At 41.4% G+C, this 15,973-nt stretch overlaps 1 protein-coding gene across 2 annotated transcripts in view; it reads right to left on the bottom strand.

The window, feature by feature from the left end:
* efl1 (elongation factor like GTPase 1) overlaps nucleotides 1-15,973 on the bottom strand; it is a 160,082-nt gene that overhangs the window by 38,007 nt on the left and 106,102 nt on the right. For both annotated transcript variants that reach the window (XM_071472985.1, XM_071472986.1), the window contains 2 exons: nucleotides 14,131-14,262; nucleotides 11,961-12,108 (listed from right to left, as the gene is read on the bottom strand). In XM_071472985.1, the coding sequence (XP_071329086.1) occupies nucleotides 11,961-12,108; nucleotides 14,131-14,262 (280 nt within the window). The remainder of the gene's footprint in view (nucleotides 1-11,960; nucleotides 12,109-14,130; nucleotides 14,263-15,973) is intronic.

Below are 15,973 nucleotides of genomic sequence, written 5' to 3'. Positions count from 1 at the left end.
TGACATAGCTCACTGCAGTTGTGTGTTGTATGTGTCTTCTCATGTAAAGTTGTCTGAGAGTTTAAAAGGAGTCAATCACTTTTTAGCAGGTTTACAAAGGTTTTGAAACCGCTCTTCATTGTTCGAAATGCCAGAAACTGTTTAAAATAGAGCTGCAACTAAGTCTGTCTGTCTGCCTGTTTGTCTCTCATCAGAGAAGTTGTCTGGTCAAGTGATCTGAAGCAGATCTGCACTCAGAGGTTGCAATGGTGATTTTAATTGCCTAGTTTCTACTGAGTGAGAAATGGATTCAGACAAACTGCATTGTTGTCTTTTAAGAAAAGTCTGAAACTGAGCCTCATTGTTCCAAATGCCATCAGCAAACATTCTTTCTGTCTTTCTGCCTGGCTGCCTACCTGTCTGTCTTTCTGCTCATCTCTGTCCATGTCTCTCTGTCTGTCAGTTAGAATGACAAACTGAACAATGCCTGGAAATTGATAAATACAGTCTTCGCATTAGGATCAGTGTATGTGCATGTGAGAGAGATGGCGTCCGACTGTGTTTGTAAACATCACAGAGATCATAGAGGCTGTTAAAGAGCAATATCCTAAAGCTGTGCGTAGCTGGAAACACAGAGCTGATACAGACTAGAAATGGCTCAGCAGACCTCTCCAAAAACTTCTATTTATTAAATAAATGAACTTCAGCACACCAATAGCACATAGAAAAGGTTCTATGTGCTATTGGTGTTCCGAGAGTCAAAAATGTGAAAACAGGAGCAATGTTTTTTTTCTGTATTTCTTGAAATTTGTATTTCAGTCAATGGGACAGTTGGATTCACACTTTCTCCCACTCCAGCTGTGATGCCACCCACTCTAGCCTCAACATTCATTGTAATACACACCCATTATAAACTCAAAAATTGTAAGAAAAAAAACATAAAACTTAAACTGTGATAAATCAAAAACTATATAAGATATCAAAAAGCTAAATTCAAGTAGAATAGCTGAATGTCTGGGGACCCATCTAAAGCAGAAATGCATTTTCTAGCTGAAAGTATGCCAAAGCAGTTGAGGTTCAAAGAGGAGGAAGATTTGAACATTCCCTCAATTGACTTGCATTCAAAAAAATGTTGCAAAACGCTTAATATTTTAGAAATTATTTGACATATCACTAAGAAAGGTAACAGCATGCACGTCCTGATCAAGACATACAATTTGATGTTTGAACAGAGTTTCTACGACAACTGGTGCAGGACTAGTTAGGTGCTGAAAAAGTGAGAGGAAGAAACCTGACAATTGCTTTGTCAGCAATCCCACCAATTAAATGTTTCATGGATACATATTTACTGAGCATTTCAATTATGTGCTACAGTAAGGACACTGACACATTAGTTTGTAAACCTAAAATCAGTAAAAATATAAAAATCTACACTGATTTTACAGTGTATTGTTAACTACACTTCACTAATGCAAACATACTTAAAATGTAACTGTTTAGGGTGTCAAGTTATTTTTGTGTCAGCTCAGTTCTGTTGCATATTTAGCAGCTGTACTTTGTGCTGGCGTGAATTGTACTGAAGTGTGTTTAGTGTTTCTAATAAAGCAATAAAATGCAGTCTAATGTAACTGCACACACTACAGCCTCCAAAATGACCATAGTGTTAAATCAACACCTTGGTGTCATGTGGGCTGGTCAATGGCAATTTCAGCCCTTTGTGACATCGCTGGCAATCAGCCTGACCTGCAGCATGTTAGAATGAGGTCAGCAATGTTCAGCCACCGAGCGAGCACACGACTGTGACATCACAGCTCCAGCAGTCTGAGGGGATTATCTCTTTCTCTTTCTCTTTCTCTCTCTCTCTCTCTCTCTCTCTCTCTCTCTCTCACACACACACACACACACACACACACATCAGTGAGAAATTTATGAATGATAATAATGATAATCATGTAAACCAATGTGAAATGGCAAAAAGGCAGTTTTGCTTGACAGGTGTGCTGTAAGGGTTGGATTGCTTAAAAACATGTTGCTTGTTTTATTTGAATTTATTTCATTTAATTATGTGAAAATTAACATTTTTCCTAAACTTAACTTTGCCTGTACATCTGTACCAGTCTATACCTGCATTTGCATTATCGCATTTCATAAAAAAGGTTATGTTTTAAAGTGGCTGCATGCATCTTCATGCAATCTAATTGTGTTTTTGGCCAATTTCAAATCATTCCTAGCTGAGTGACATAGGGAGAGAATGCATCAGCAGCAGGGCCAGTGAGCAGCTGGGATTACCTGCTTTCTGTCCTGTTTTCTGTTTCTGTGTCTAACTGGATTAGACGAGCATGCATCTGTCTGTGTCTTAGCGTCAATGTCTGTAAGTAATTCCATCTCAGCCCTTAACACAAATATAAACACAGACATCTTTTTAGGGATGACCCAGTGAACCCTGGGTCAGCCAAGAAGCTTCTGTGTTGTTTAGTAAAGCCTGTAATACAGACAGGACGGCAGTTAGACAGACAGCCTAATCAGTGTGGATGTTCCAACTTGTCTGGAGGGCTAACGTGTGTTTTTTTTGTATTGAAACTATAAATCAAGTCACACTGACTGTAAACAATTTAGATGTTTGGGACAAGTTAATAGTAATGGCAATCATTTCTGTTAATATTATGCTTGGATTTAAAGGAAAAGGTTAGCAATATCATATTTTTATGATATATTTTATTTTACTTTGTGACTTCCGTACTCATGCCTCAAGCCCATTACTTCTTACTGAAGACATGCATTTTTATAAAATTTTTAGTGGCGGATCAATCCACATTTGTTGCTATAAGAGGACGGTCGTATGTTAGCTTTAATAAACAACAGTGTGTGTGTAAGTGGTAATGAAGGAACATGTCACCCAGTGTGCTTCACTGATGTGTTTTTAATAGTTTACTACTTCATGGATGTCCATATTAAATTTCATGGCAAACCATTTAATAGTTGGTGTGAAACTACGCTGCTCTGGACCAGTGGTGGATTGACCAACCAACAGTGATCAACTAGCAGACAGACAAGCAGAACCGAAGAACCAACTCCAGCCCCAGCTACCAAAGCACCTACCAAAAAATTGAGTTTTAAATGGCTTTAAGACATTTTATATGATGTCTTGTACCCGTTTTACAACTAGTCTGCAGCTAGCTATAGCTAGTCACGTGTTGAAGATCCCAGCTTTATGTATAATGTGCATGTGTCCAAAAAAATACTGCTCCCTGCTCTGCTTTACAAGCCCCAGCCTTTGATAATGGGTGACAGTCATATCCATGAAAATGATAAACATAGTGCATACAACAGCTGGTAGTCAACACAGCTTCCAGAGACTATACCCTACTACAGCCACAAGAGGTCAGTAAATTGCAAAATGAATGCAACAGGCATCAGATCCTTTAAGGCAGTGGTTCTCAAACTTCTCACAATGAGTACCACCTCAGAAAATATTTGCCTCTCCGAGTACCACCATTATGACTGGCATTAAAAAAACAGCAGCATAGGCCTATTTAAGTACATATGTAGTTTACAGAGGAGGCAATTTTAGTCCAAATATGATTATTATTTATTAATGACTGTCATCCACAGCCACAACTGTACTTGACTGAAACACCCATCAAGTGACAATATAACAACTGTACTGTATTAAAACATTTACAGCAAAGGGGATGTCAAGTGTATTGCATTGAGAATACAGCAGTCAAACACACAGCAGGTGAGGATATTAGCTGTACTACAGTGAAGATATTAAGAATAATAACTACACTGTGTTCAAACACACAGCAGGTGTAAATATTAACAATCAACTCTACAAAATCAAAATAAAAATGTTAAAATTTGGTGGTTATTGGAAACTTAGCCTAAATACCTAATGAGAAGGGTGCGCATCAGAATCAGAATCAGAATCAGAATCAGTTTTATTGCCAAGTATGTTTTCACATACAAGGAATTTTTTCTGGTGATTGGTGCAATTGATCAGCAACAGTGGGGCTCTCTAGCCTTGTTGATAAGGCTAATAGCAGATGGGAAGAAGCTATTTTTGTGGCGAGAGGTTTTGGTCCTGAAGGACCGCAGCCTCCTGCCAGAGGGGAGTGTCTCAAAGAGTTTGTGTCCAGGGTGGGAGGAGTCAGCTACAATCTTCCCTGCACGCCTCAGAGTCCTTGAGGCGTACAGGTCCTGGAGGGACGGAAGATTGCAGCCAATCACCCTCTCAGCAGAGTGGATGATACGCTGCAGTCTGTTATTGTCCCTCTCCGTGGCAGCAGCGTACCAGATGGTGATGGAGGAGGTGAGGATGGACTCAATGATGGAGGTGTAGAAGTTCACCATCATAGTCCTTGGCAGGTTGAACTTCTTCAATTGCCTCAGGAAATACATCCTCTGCTGAGCTTTTTTGATGAGGGAGCTGATGTTTAGCTCCCATTTGAGATCCTGTGTGATGGTGGTTCCCAAGAAGCGAAAATGCTCCACGGTAGCCACGGGGGAGTCACACAGGGTGATGGGGGTGGGTGGGGCTGGGCTCTTCCTGAAGTCCACTATCATTTCCACTGTCTTCAGAGCGTTTAGCTCTAGGTTGTTCTGCCTGCACCAGGTCACCAGACGCTCAGTCTCCCACCTGTAGGCAGACTCATCGCCATCAGAGATGAGTCCAATGAGAGTGGTGTCGTCTGCAAACTTCAGGAGCTTGACAGACTGATGGCTGGAGGTGCAGGTGTTGGTGTACAGGGAGAAGAGCAGAGGAGAAAGAACGCAGCCTTGCGGGGATCCAGTGCTGATGGTCTGGGAGTCAGACACGTGCTTTCCTAGCTTCACGTGCTGCCTCCTGTCAGACAGGAAGTCGGTGATCCACCTGCAGGTGGAGTCAGGCACGCTCAGCTGGGAGAGCTTGTCCTGCAGCAGAGCCGGGATGATGGTGTTGAAGGCAGAGCTGAAGTCCACAAACAGGATCCTGGCATAGGTCCCTGAGGAGTCCAGGTGCTGGAGGATGAAGTGGAGAGCCATGTTGACGGCGTCGTCTACAGACCTGTTGGCTCTGTAGGCGAACTGCAGGGGGTCCAGGAGTGGGTCAGTGATGGATTTGAGATGGGACAGGACAAGGCGCTCAAATGATTTCATGACCACAGAGGTCAGGGCAATGGGTCTGTAGTCATTTAGTCCTGTGGGCCTTGGTTTTTTGGGGACAGGGATGATGGTGGAGGATTTGAAGCAGGCTGGCACGTGGCAGGTCTCCAGTGAGGTGTTGAAGATGTCTGTGAACACTGGAGACAGCTAATCAGCACAGTGCTTCAGGGATGATGGAGAGACAGAGTCAGGACCGGCTGCTTTGCGGGGGTTCTGCTTCTTAAAAAGCCTGTTGACATCTCTCTCCAGGATAGAGAGAGACGTTCCTTTGGTAGGGGAGGAGGGGGGTTCTGATGTGGCTCTGATGTGGAGGTTAGTGTCAGGCTTGTCCCACTGTCTTTCAAAGCGGCAGTAGAACTCATTCAGATCGTTGGCCAGACGGAAGTCATTAATGGAGTGGGGGGGTTTAGGTTTGTAGTTTGTGATCTTTCTGAGCCCTTTCCAGACAGAAGCAGAGTCATTGGCTGAGAACTGGAGCTGAAGTTTCTCAGAGTACAGTCGTTTAGCTTCTCTCACCGCTTTGCTAAACCTGTGCTTGGACTCTTTAAACTTGTCCCTGTCCCCACTCCTGAAAGCTTCCTCCTTTTGCCTCCTGAGCTGACTGAGCTCAGCTGTGAACCAGGGTTTGTCATTGTTATAACTCACCCTGGTGCGTGATGGGATGCAGCAGTCCTCACAGAAGCTGATGTATGACGTCACAGCCTCTGTGAACTCATCCAGACTGTTGGAAGCAGTCCTGAACACCTCCCAGTCAGTGCAGTCCAAACATGCCCGCAGATCCTCTATGGCTTCACTGCTCCACTGCTTCAATGTCCTCACAACAGGTTTACACAGTTTTAGTTTCTGCCTGTATGTGGGAATCAGGTGGACCATGACATGGTCAGAGTGGCCCAGTGCAGCCCGGGGGACGGCGTGATAAGCACCACTGATTGTGGTGTAACAGTGGTCCAGAGTGTTCCCCTCTCTGGTCGGGCAATTAACAAACTGTCTGTATTTGGGCAGTTCATGACTGAGGTTCCCTTTGTTAAAGTCACCAAGTACAATAACTACGGAGTCCGGGTTGGTCCGCTCCACACACAGTATCTGGTCTGCGAGCGCCCGCTGTGCCTCCTGCACGTTGGCCTGTGGTGGGATGTAAACACCGACCAGGATGAATGAGGTGAACTCACGGGGGGAGTAGAAGGGCCTGCAGTTTATGATGAAAGTCTCCAGGTCAGGAGAACAGTGCTGCAGGATCACTGTCACGTCTCTGCACCAGCCACTGTTAGCATAAAAGCAGATTCCTCCACCTTTGGTTTTGCCGGACAGCTCTGTGTCGCGATCCGCTCTGAAGAGCTGGAAGCCGGCCAGCTCCAGCGCAGAGTCCGGAATTGATCCACACAGCCACGTCTCCGTGAAGCACAGGACGGCAGATGAGGAAAAGTCTCTGTTCTTCTGCACCAGTAGCTGAAGTTCATCCAGTTTGTTGGGCAGTGAACGCACGTTGGAGAGAAAGATACCTGGGAGAGGTGTGCGGAGTCCGCGCCGGCGGAGACGCGCAAGCGCACCGGCACGTTTTCCTCTCCTCCGGCGTTTCACTGCGAGAGCAACGGTCAGTGCACCTCTGACCAAAATGTCCAATAATCCCACAGATGAGTCGAGAAAAGTAGGAAAAAAATCCACTGGAGTTGTTTCTCTGATATTAATGAGCTCTTCTCTGGTGAAAGAGCTCCGGAAACCAAAGCAGAAAACTGGATTTATAAAGAAAATAAGGCAAAAAAATGCGCACCAAAACACCGAGGCAGCCATCCGCGGCGCCATGGCAACATGGCTCCGTAAACACAATCCTGGGTCAATGTCTGGGTCCATTGAGGTCAGCTTCAGCCCAGATTTGGTTCAGCATCCAATCTGCCTCTGTATTTAGTCTTTCTCGCACAGATATGTGGTTACAAATGGAAAGACAAAGGAGAAAGCACACAATCTTGTCTGAAAGTGCAGGGTATTTGCTGCGTCACTGTATGCACAAGTCCAACAATGTCTGACTTCTGAAAGCAGATTTCAGTGTCTCGTCACAAGATAGTTCTATTAAAAACTTTCCTGCTCACCAGCTGTTAAGTTCTTGGGCATGTCAGATGCTTTGATGCCGAATGGGTTTCTCATCCAGTTGTTCACTTCTGTGATTGCTGGGAAATAATAACTGAATTGTTGTCTGAGAGACAAGGTGCGCAACTATGTTGTCCCTGACACCATTAGCGAGGGTCAGCTTGTCAGAGAGGAAACTCTCCAAATTGGGGAAAGCTGACATATCACCTGTCTTGACCTTGATTTCAAATAACTCAATTTTTTTCAGCATTGCATTGATTTTGTCCTGCACATCAAAAACACTGATGGAGAGTCCCCGTAGTCCCAGATTCAGCTCGTTTACTGTAAAATGTCCGACAAGTATGCCAGCTGACTGAGCCACACATTGTCTTCAAAACCATTTGGTAAGGGGAAGCTTTTGTCCTGTAAGAACATTTGGACCTCTCTGTGCAATCCAAAAAGCCTCAAAAGCACCTTCCCTCTGGATTACTTCTGTATGGAGCAGAAGTTGCCCATCTCATCACAGACCACATGAAATAGGCAAGAATGCATTGGTCTGGCTTTTATGAAGTTCACAGTTTTCACAGCTGAGTCTTGTACAGACTTAAGTTCTTTGGGCATCTTCTTCACTGCGGGGGCCTTACAATGGATGCTGCAGTGAGTCCATCGTATCTCCGGTGCCAACTCGCAAATTCGGGCTACTACTCCACTGTGGCAACCTGTCATAGCCCTGGCACCAAGATATGATCAGCTGTTGTTCTGCTCTGAAGTGACTGACAGAACAGAAAGTCCTCATGAGCTGCGCTTTGATATTCATATCTAATGTAAACAAGCAAATTGGCCATATCTGCAACATCTGTAGTCTTGTCAAGCTGAATGGAAAAATAGCGACTACTTCTAAGTATGTTGCTAGGTGGTGCCATGGAAGCTTCACTTGCACTGTTAAAGTCACCACTAGCACTTGTGCTGGGTTCACTGTGGTCAACTTCAGTTTCAGTTTTTGCTGTGCTGATGGACATATTCACTGCATTCTCTTTCTAATACTTCCTGTTTGAAGCCACAATTACAAAGTTTTCGAACCATCATTTTTGCTTCCTCTGCCTGCCATCATAGTTTAGCTTGTCAACCATTTAAGCTAATGCTTCACACAGTTAGGCTAGCCTAGTAAGCTTCTAGCCTATTGGCTGCTATAAAAATGAATATACATTTTTTTCAAGAAAGACAAAACTTAGTTTAAATGTAATTTCAGTGATCTCATGTTAAGGTTTTTTTATTATATATATTTTTATAAAAATAATTTTAAAAAAAACCTTGGAGACTCTGGCATACCACTAGAGGGAGCCCGCATACCACTGATGGTACTGACTGTAAATAGTTTGAGAACCACTGCACTGGGACAGAACATTGTTCCGAGATTCCGTGAGGAGAGATGTTGCTTCCACTTCCACTGTCATTCTAACTGATGTCTATTGTTAGCCATAACTGGTCAAGGACTGCTTGCCTTGCTTGTCCTGATGGCATGCCATGTTGCCATGGTGCCCACAAGTTAGCTCTTGGTAACACACCTGAGCCTTCTTTCTTTCATCTATATTAATTTATATTTTGGCAAATCTACATCATAAAAATACTTATCTGGTTACTATTTGAATTATCACCATGGATATTCACTATCACTGGATTATGTTTGATACGGAAGAAAAACTGATGATGAAAAATGGAGAGTAAGGCACAATTTGATTAACTTATTAGGAACTAATTATTTCCTCTGGGTTTTTATGCCTGTATTTATAGGTACAGTGAGAGAGAGACACAGGTGAGGTAGGGAGAGCGAGGGGGGATTACATGCAGCAAATGGCCATCGGTTGAACCAGAACCCCGGGCCACTGCGATTAGGACCAAGCCCCAATGGCATGCACTCCACCAGGTGAGCCACCGAGGCACCCAATTAGGAACTATTTTTATGTGTTTTACATTTATTTATGGATATTTAAAATCAATAGAAAATGCAAAACATCAGAGATATAACTATCCCTGGAAAGAGTAAGTTGTCCCAATTCAAGTAGCCTGTGCACTGTGGTTTAACTGAATTATGACTCTAAGAAGGTGATTTTTTAAAATGCAAAATTAACCAGAAATTAGATGTAATGGATCAGATTGCTCCAGATATTGACCACATGATCTCACAGCAGCTGTCTCACTACTGGTAATAGAAAAAATTAAATACAATCTAATCTCAGACAATAGCTCTGTCAAAATTCACTTTCTTAAAAAATACGCTATACTCAACTCACATTCAGAATAACAGCTATACAATCACATATTAAGATATATATTCTCTCATACACACACACACACATACACAAATACACAGGAGTATCCCACATTCCTCCTTCGCAGAGTAAATCTGCCCCAACAACACAAGGCATCCAGACCACTCATACTGCTTGCCAATGATATTGGGACAGGACAAAAAACATATTAAGATATTTTTAAATTAATATCTATGTGCAGAACAGAGGGACTGACTGTACTAAAGATCAGGACAAATAATCTTATTTTCACTGTCACTTTAATTAATACTCTGGATTTTTTTACAATACTAACATATGCAGAGGTTTGGAAAAAGGTCAAGAAGGTTAGGGGAGGTCGTCCATATCTAAGGGAAATTAACATTGTCTGTTTACACCCACCACTGCAACCAGAAGCCTTTTATAACGTTGGCTGATAATTTGTCTCATCTTCCCACCTATGCATTATATACAGTTGGCCCTGTTTGTATGTCACTGAAATAAGGAAAGTTTTATCTTTGGTGTATTGTGTGTGGGGTTTGATTTGATTTGATTTGATTTGATCAGAGGGTTGATTTATCTAGGCAGCTGCAGTTCCAGGTGAAAATAAGACCATACTGTTGCCGTGTGCATGCTTCTGTCTGGCTGCTTTTCAATAGGCTTTACATTCTGCCTATCTATCTGCCTGGAGATGACATGTTGTGCCCTATAAAACTAAATTAGACTAGACTTGACTTGATTTAAGCTGCTGTGGTTGTTTTGTGTCAGGCCCCTGCCTTTAACTGTAACCACCAATCACAGACATCTCTTTGATCTAATCTAGCACTTACCACACTCACTAGACACTAGGTGTGCACAGCATAGCTTTATCCTTGTGTTTCATGTTGTGTATTGTTAAACTTTTAATCTCCAGCTGTTTAGATTAGAGCAACCACCGGCAGAAACAGAAATTGGTGCCTATGGCCCGATACAAGCTCGTTTCAACAAAGTGTCACTGAACCACATCCTTTGGACATGGTTCTTCCAAATGGCAATTCTTTAAGGGATATTTTGACATTTTGGGAAAACTGCTTATTTATTATCTTGCCAAGAGATATTAAGAGCATTAACAGAAAATCTCATGTCTGTATGTTAAATACACAAATGCCTTTAGGAGCTTAGCTTGCAGCTATCGTTGCTCAGTCCAAATGTACACAAATCTACCTACCAGCACCTCTAAAGCTCACTTATTAACATGGTATATTGTAAATGACTGTGGAGATTATAGGACAGGACACTTCCTGGAGTCTTGTTGTCACCTTGAATTTATCAAGCAACCAGTGACTCCAGTCATCGTACCTGACCATAAAAACAGTTTAGCACATCACCCATCATAAAACAGAAAACTAAAAATGGACTGTCTGTTCGTTTATTTGTAGTCAAATGTCTGTAAAAATATGAGCCTCTGGGTCAAACCATTAGTGTATTAAGAATCTAATCTATTACTGTTCCCTCACTCCCCTACTTTGACTACTTGTGTATTCACAGAGGCACAGCCCTGAGTTGGTGGCAGTCATGACATCTGCGTCTGGGCCATGCATCAGAGCCACATGTCTTTATGTAGTAGAAATGTGGCGCCACTTGTCATTCAATTGTCCTAAAGTTTCCTATATTATTTTGACAGGAATAACACAAAACAATAACACAGCACCAGTCCATTGCAACTCCTCATGTATATGTGAGGAAATAGACAGAGGTGCAGTGGCTCCAAGATTTGCAATTAAAAGTCAACAAGTCAGGTGTTAAAAAAAGCATATTTCTGAAATCAAAAGTGGTTTTTGTAACTGATTCCAGTACAACTTTTTCCTGATACCCAGTGTTGATTGTATTTACTGGGCAATATATTCCATTAATGTTAAAGGGCACACCTGTAACATATGTTCCTGAAATGGGAAGAAAACTGTCTCTCAACTTAGTCTTAGTTGAATTTGTATGGTATGAGAACACAGCAAACACACTATGACAACAACAAATTTTCCCTTGTGAAAATACTCTAACTATCCATGTGCCTGTCAGGGAGCTTGTGTTGCTCTTCTGAGGACGCCAGCAGTGTCCAGACAGAGAGAGACAGCAGTCAATATGTAATGACAGTCAGTTAATAATGGTGTTGAAATTGAAAACAGACTTGAGATGCTCAGTTTATGAACACACACTATATTCAACCTGCAGTTCCTAACCAAACACATGTACACACTCACTAGAGAGAAGTCTAGAAAAGAGACAAAAACAGAGAGACAATCTTACTTAGACAGAAAAAGAAACAATTGGAGAAGTTTGCAAATCTAAATTAAGGAAAGGAGATACCACATTCAGAAGCACTGATAAACTAGGTGAGACATTCTGTAAAAATGAACTAGACAAGCCTTTACTTTTTGATGACTATGGTGGAATGGCCAAAAGCACACAGACAGAGACATGTATTTTTTGAGATGTCACACACAGACTTACAGGTATCTGAGGTCGTCCAGGCAGCGTTGTAGATGAACCTCACCAGCAGTGACCAAAACATGTTCTCCTGTTTCCTGGATCAGTACCTCAGCACAGGGATCTGCCTGGTTCAACAAACGCATTCCACGCACCAGCTTTGGCATTTCACCTGATAATCAAACAAATAAAGTGGAAGCCTATTCATTTATTTTTCTATATTCTGGCTTTTTCTAGCATCATCATCTACACCTTGTGACACATGGGGAAAAAGGCTACCAGTGTACAAACCCCATTTCCAGAAAAGTTGGGACAGTTTCTAAAAATGCAATAAAAACTAAAATCTGTAATTTGATAATTCACTTGAACATTTATTTAACAGGGAAAAGGAAAAAGAAAAGATTTTCAGTGTTTTCACTGACAAACTTAATTCTATTCTGTAAACATAAACAAATTTAGAAATTGATGCCTGCAACACACTCCAAAAAAAGTTTGGACAGAGTCAAGTTTACCACTAGGTCACATTCCTTTTTCTTTTAATTGCACTTTTTAATCATTTGGGAACTGAAGAAACTAATTGTTGCAGTTTTGCAAGTGGAATTTTTGCCCATTCTTGTTGTATACAAGACTTGAGCTGCTCAACACCCTGTGGTCACTGTTGTCTGATTCTCCTCCTCATGATGTGCCAGACATTTTCAACAGGAGACAGATCTGGAGTGCAGGCAGGCCAGTCAAGCACATGGACTCTATGTCTACGAAGCCACACTTTTGTAATTTGTGCAAAATGAGGCCTGGCACTGTCCTGCTGAAATATACATGGAATTCCTGTATATTTCAGCACAATGTCTTGATGGGAGCATATGTCTCTCTAAAATTCCAATGTAAGTGTGGTGTTGCCTCTCTCTGCAAAGGGCAGATGATGATATGGGCACCGGATGCTTTTAAAAAGATGTTTTAAAAAAAACATTGTCAGCAGGCGAGAGTCTGTGCTCAAAAGTGATATTTTTATTAACCAAATACTACAAACAAAAAACAAAAATAAATCTCAGACAATTCAAAAGAAAAAGAACTTAAATCATATCAAACAAATTCTAAAATTGCAGCCTCACTACAAGCTGCCACCTGCTCTACATCTCTCTCTCCCTCTGACCCCTGAATAGCTTGCACTTAATCTTCTTCACCTATGTGGAACATACCATCCTCTCAGGTAAGTATGGGGGTGAGCTAAAATGCTCCTCATTCGAAGCACCCCACCCCACACTACCACTCCCCACACTAAATTCTCCTGACTGGATCTGACAGCCCACACCTGTTTCCTCTCTCCCTAGTTGAGCAGCCAATCAACCCCACTCAGAGAGTCAACTGAAAACATCCAAAGTAGGCTGACCCTTCCAAAATAAACCACCAAAATATCTTCAAACTTATATATACATAAAAAAAATCAAACCCTGAAAAAAACTAATAGAAACATTTACTCAAAATAACATACTCCAACAATGATAATAACACAATGATCATGTGGGGGATTAGGGCACAGTGAAAAGGGGATAGAACAACCTTTTCACAGTAAGCCTCTGCATCTATGGTGCCTTCACATATATACAGATCCCCCATGCCATGGGCACTGATGCACTTTTTTTTTTGCACTTTTGTTGGTAACAGTCTGGCTGAAACATGGACTCATCTGACCACAGAACACATTTCCTAATATAGTTGTAAAAGACCAATGGGCAAGGTGTATCCTTTTTTTTATGATTCAAACCAAGTGTTTGGACCTTTCTCTACCAATTGTTAACACAGGAACTCCTTGAATTTTATCATTGCTGTTTCTAATTACCACTTGCCTATAGATCAGCAGCAGAAATAGTCGTTAACATGTTTTACTCTAAAGTTGCCCATAAGTGTGAATGTGAGCATGAATGGTTGTTTGTTTCTATATGTCAGCCATGTGATAGACTGGTGTCCTCTACAGGGTGAACTCCCGCCCTCGCCCAATGTTGGCAGGGATTGGCTCCAGACCCTGTACAGATAAGTGATATAGATAATGGATGGATGTTTTGCTGAATCACTGTAAACTAGGCCTACCATGTCCATACAGTGGGAACCTGTGAGTTCATGGCTAATCAGCAAGAGTCCTAAACATCAAAAAAAAAAAAATTAATAACTAGGCATCTGTGTGCTTTCTCTGACTTACTTGGATGTTTTGGTTCTATTGCAACCCGTACTATGGGTGTGGCCTCAAAGTTGAGTGGGATGAAGGGTGGGCAGGCGGGGGAGGTTGACAGAGTGGCTGACTTCAAGATGCACTCCTCCAGACCTCCAATACCTGGAAGAGTATTGGAGAAGAACATCACCAGATAATCAAAAACATTTTGGTATGGTTACTGTAAGGCCAGTGTTGGGAAGAAAACAGCATAGAGAAAAGAGCGAGTGATGTGGATACCAGACTTTTTCCAAAGCGAGCTCTTCTGGACCTCTCTGGACCTTTTTTTGTTTTTACTGTTCTTAATTAATGAGCATGTTTATATTCTTATTTGTGTTAATAGATTTGTCATAATTTATAGCTGACTCTGCAAGTTGTGTGTCTGTTAAACTCATATTAATATTTCCACAACCATTAAACATCTAGTGTTAGGTCTACCTGAAATCACCTGAGCATCAGGATGCCAGATTTTTATTCACTGTAATTATTTAATAACAAAATACAGTTGTTTAGGAACTTATCTTTAAATTATTAAACATGTGACATCCAGCCAACACTAAACACTGCCCACACAGAGTGAGGGCATGACAGTCCTGGGAGGGTGAGCGGCTTTCTGAGCCTCTTGCCCTAAATTCTCTATATAGGAGCATTCCTGGAAATCAAATTCTGATTTCCTTGTCTAGCGATTTTCCTTTGTACTGGAATTTCCCATTATGTCTATGTGTTGCACCACTAATTTCAACTTTATTAGAATCTTCACCCCCACACTTCTGCGGCATCATCTTCTCACTCGCTCTGGACACAGACGCATTGAATCATCTGTTCCACAGACATGCAAGTAGCATACCTTTTCTGCAAACTGTTGAATTCAGAAATCACAAAAGGCTTCTCTTTCCAAACATAATTCTAAATTTACCATCAATTTTACCAGCTACATTCAAGTAAAGGTCACATTTTGGTTTATTAATGTTGCATATATTCCCTGTAATACTGTATTACAATCATGTATTCCTCCACTGTAGCATCATTGTATGTGTAGTTAGTGTTTATTGTATAGTTGTTGTGTCAGTCTTTGTTCATATTGTATAGTAATGTTTTCAGTCTATAGCTATTGCCTTTGTTTTATGTAATTTACTGTAACATACTTGACTGATCACCAAGAGACATGGTTGTCAGTAAAATTATATTGTTGGTTGAATAATTAAAATGGCTCTACATAATAATTTGGATTAATGCCATATTTGCCCCAAATTTAGCTTTTTTTTTTACTGGTTGAACAATGATCCAGAAAACAGTAGGATGAGATGGAAGGCAACATAGAATGACCTAATTTTCATTTTGGTGTGATCATCATAGAGTGACTGACTTTGTAAAACACAAAACCTGGAGCTTCCAATGCTTCAGTGGCCTGCACACCTCCAACACCTCAACTTCACTGAGCATCTCTGGTAGATAGGGCTGTTTGCAGCAAGACTCTGTAGCCACTCACTTTGTTGTAAATGCACAACATAATGATCTCTGCATGGTGCAATATTCTTGCACAACAATGTCAATATACTATAGAATCAAGGTTCAGGCAACCTCATGATCGTCTGAAGGCAAGAAGAGGTGCAATATGTTTCTACATACTGTACAGCCTCAGTAGTCTTTGAAATAAACTAATTTTCAATCCATTTCACTTAATTGTAATTTTCCATTAATTAAGGGGCAACCTGAGGCAAGCATTTCTGCAAAAACAAAATATACAAAAAACAATTAATTCACACATAAAGACTATCGAAAAAGTATGTGTGTCCAATAGTATCAAACACCATGATAAAATACAATTGTGTTG

The sequence above is a fragment of the Trachinotus anak genome, unplaced genomic scaffold (genome assembly GCF_046630095.1).
Source record: "Trachinotus anak isolate AG129_WGS33_773 ecotype Australia unplaced genomic scaffold, CSIRO_AGI_Tana_v1 ptg000042l, whole genome shotgun sequence".
Lineage (NCBI taxonomy): Eukaryota > Metazoa > Chordata > Actinopteri > Carangiformes > Carangidae > Trachinotus > Trachinotus anak.
This window is presented reverse-complemented; position numbering and strand designations above follow the sequence as displayed.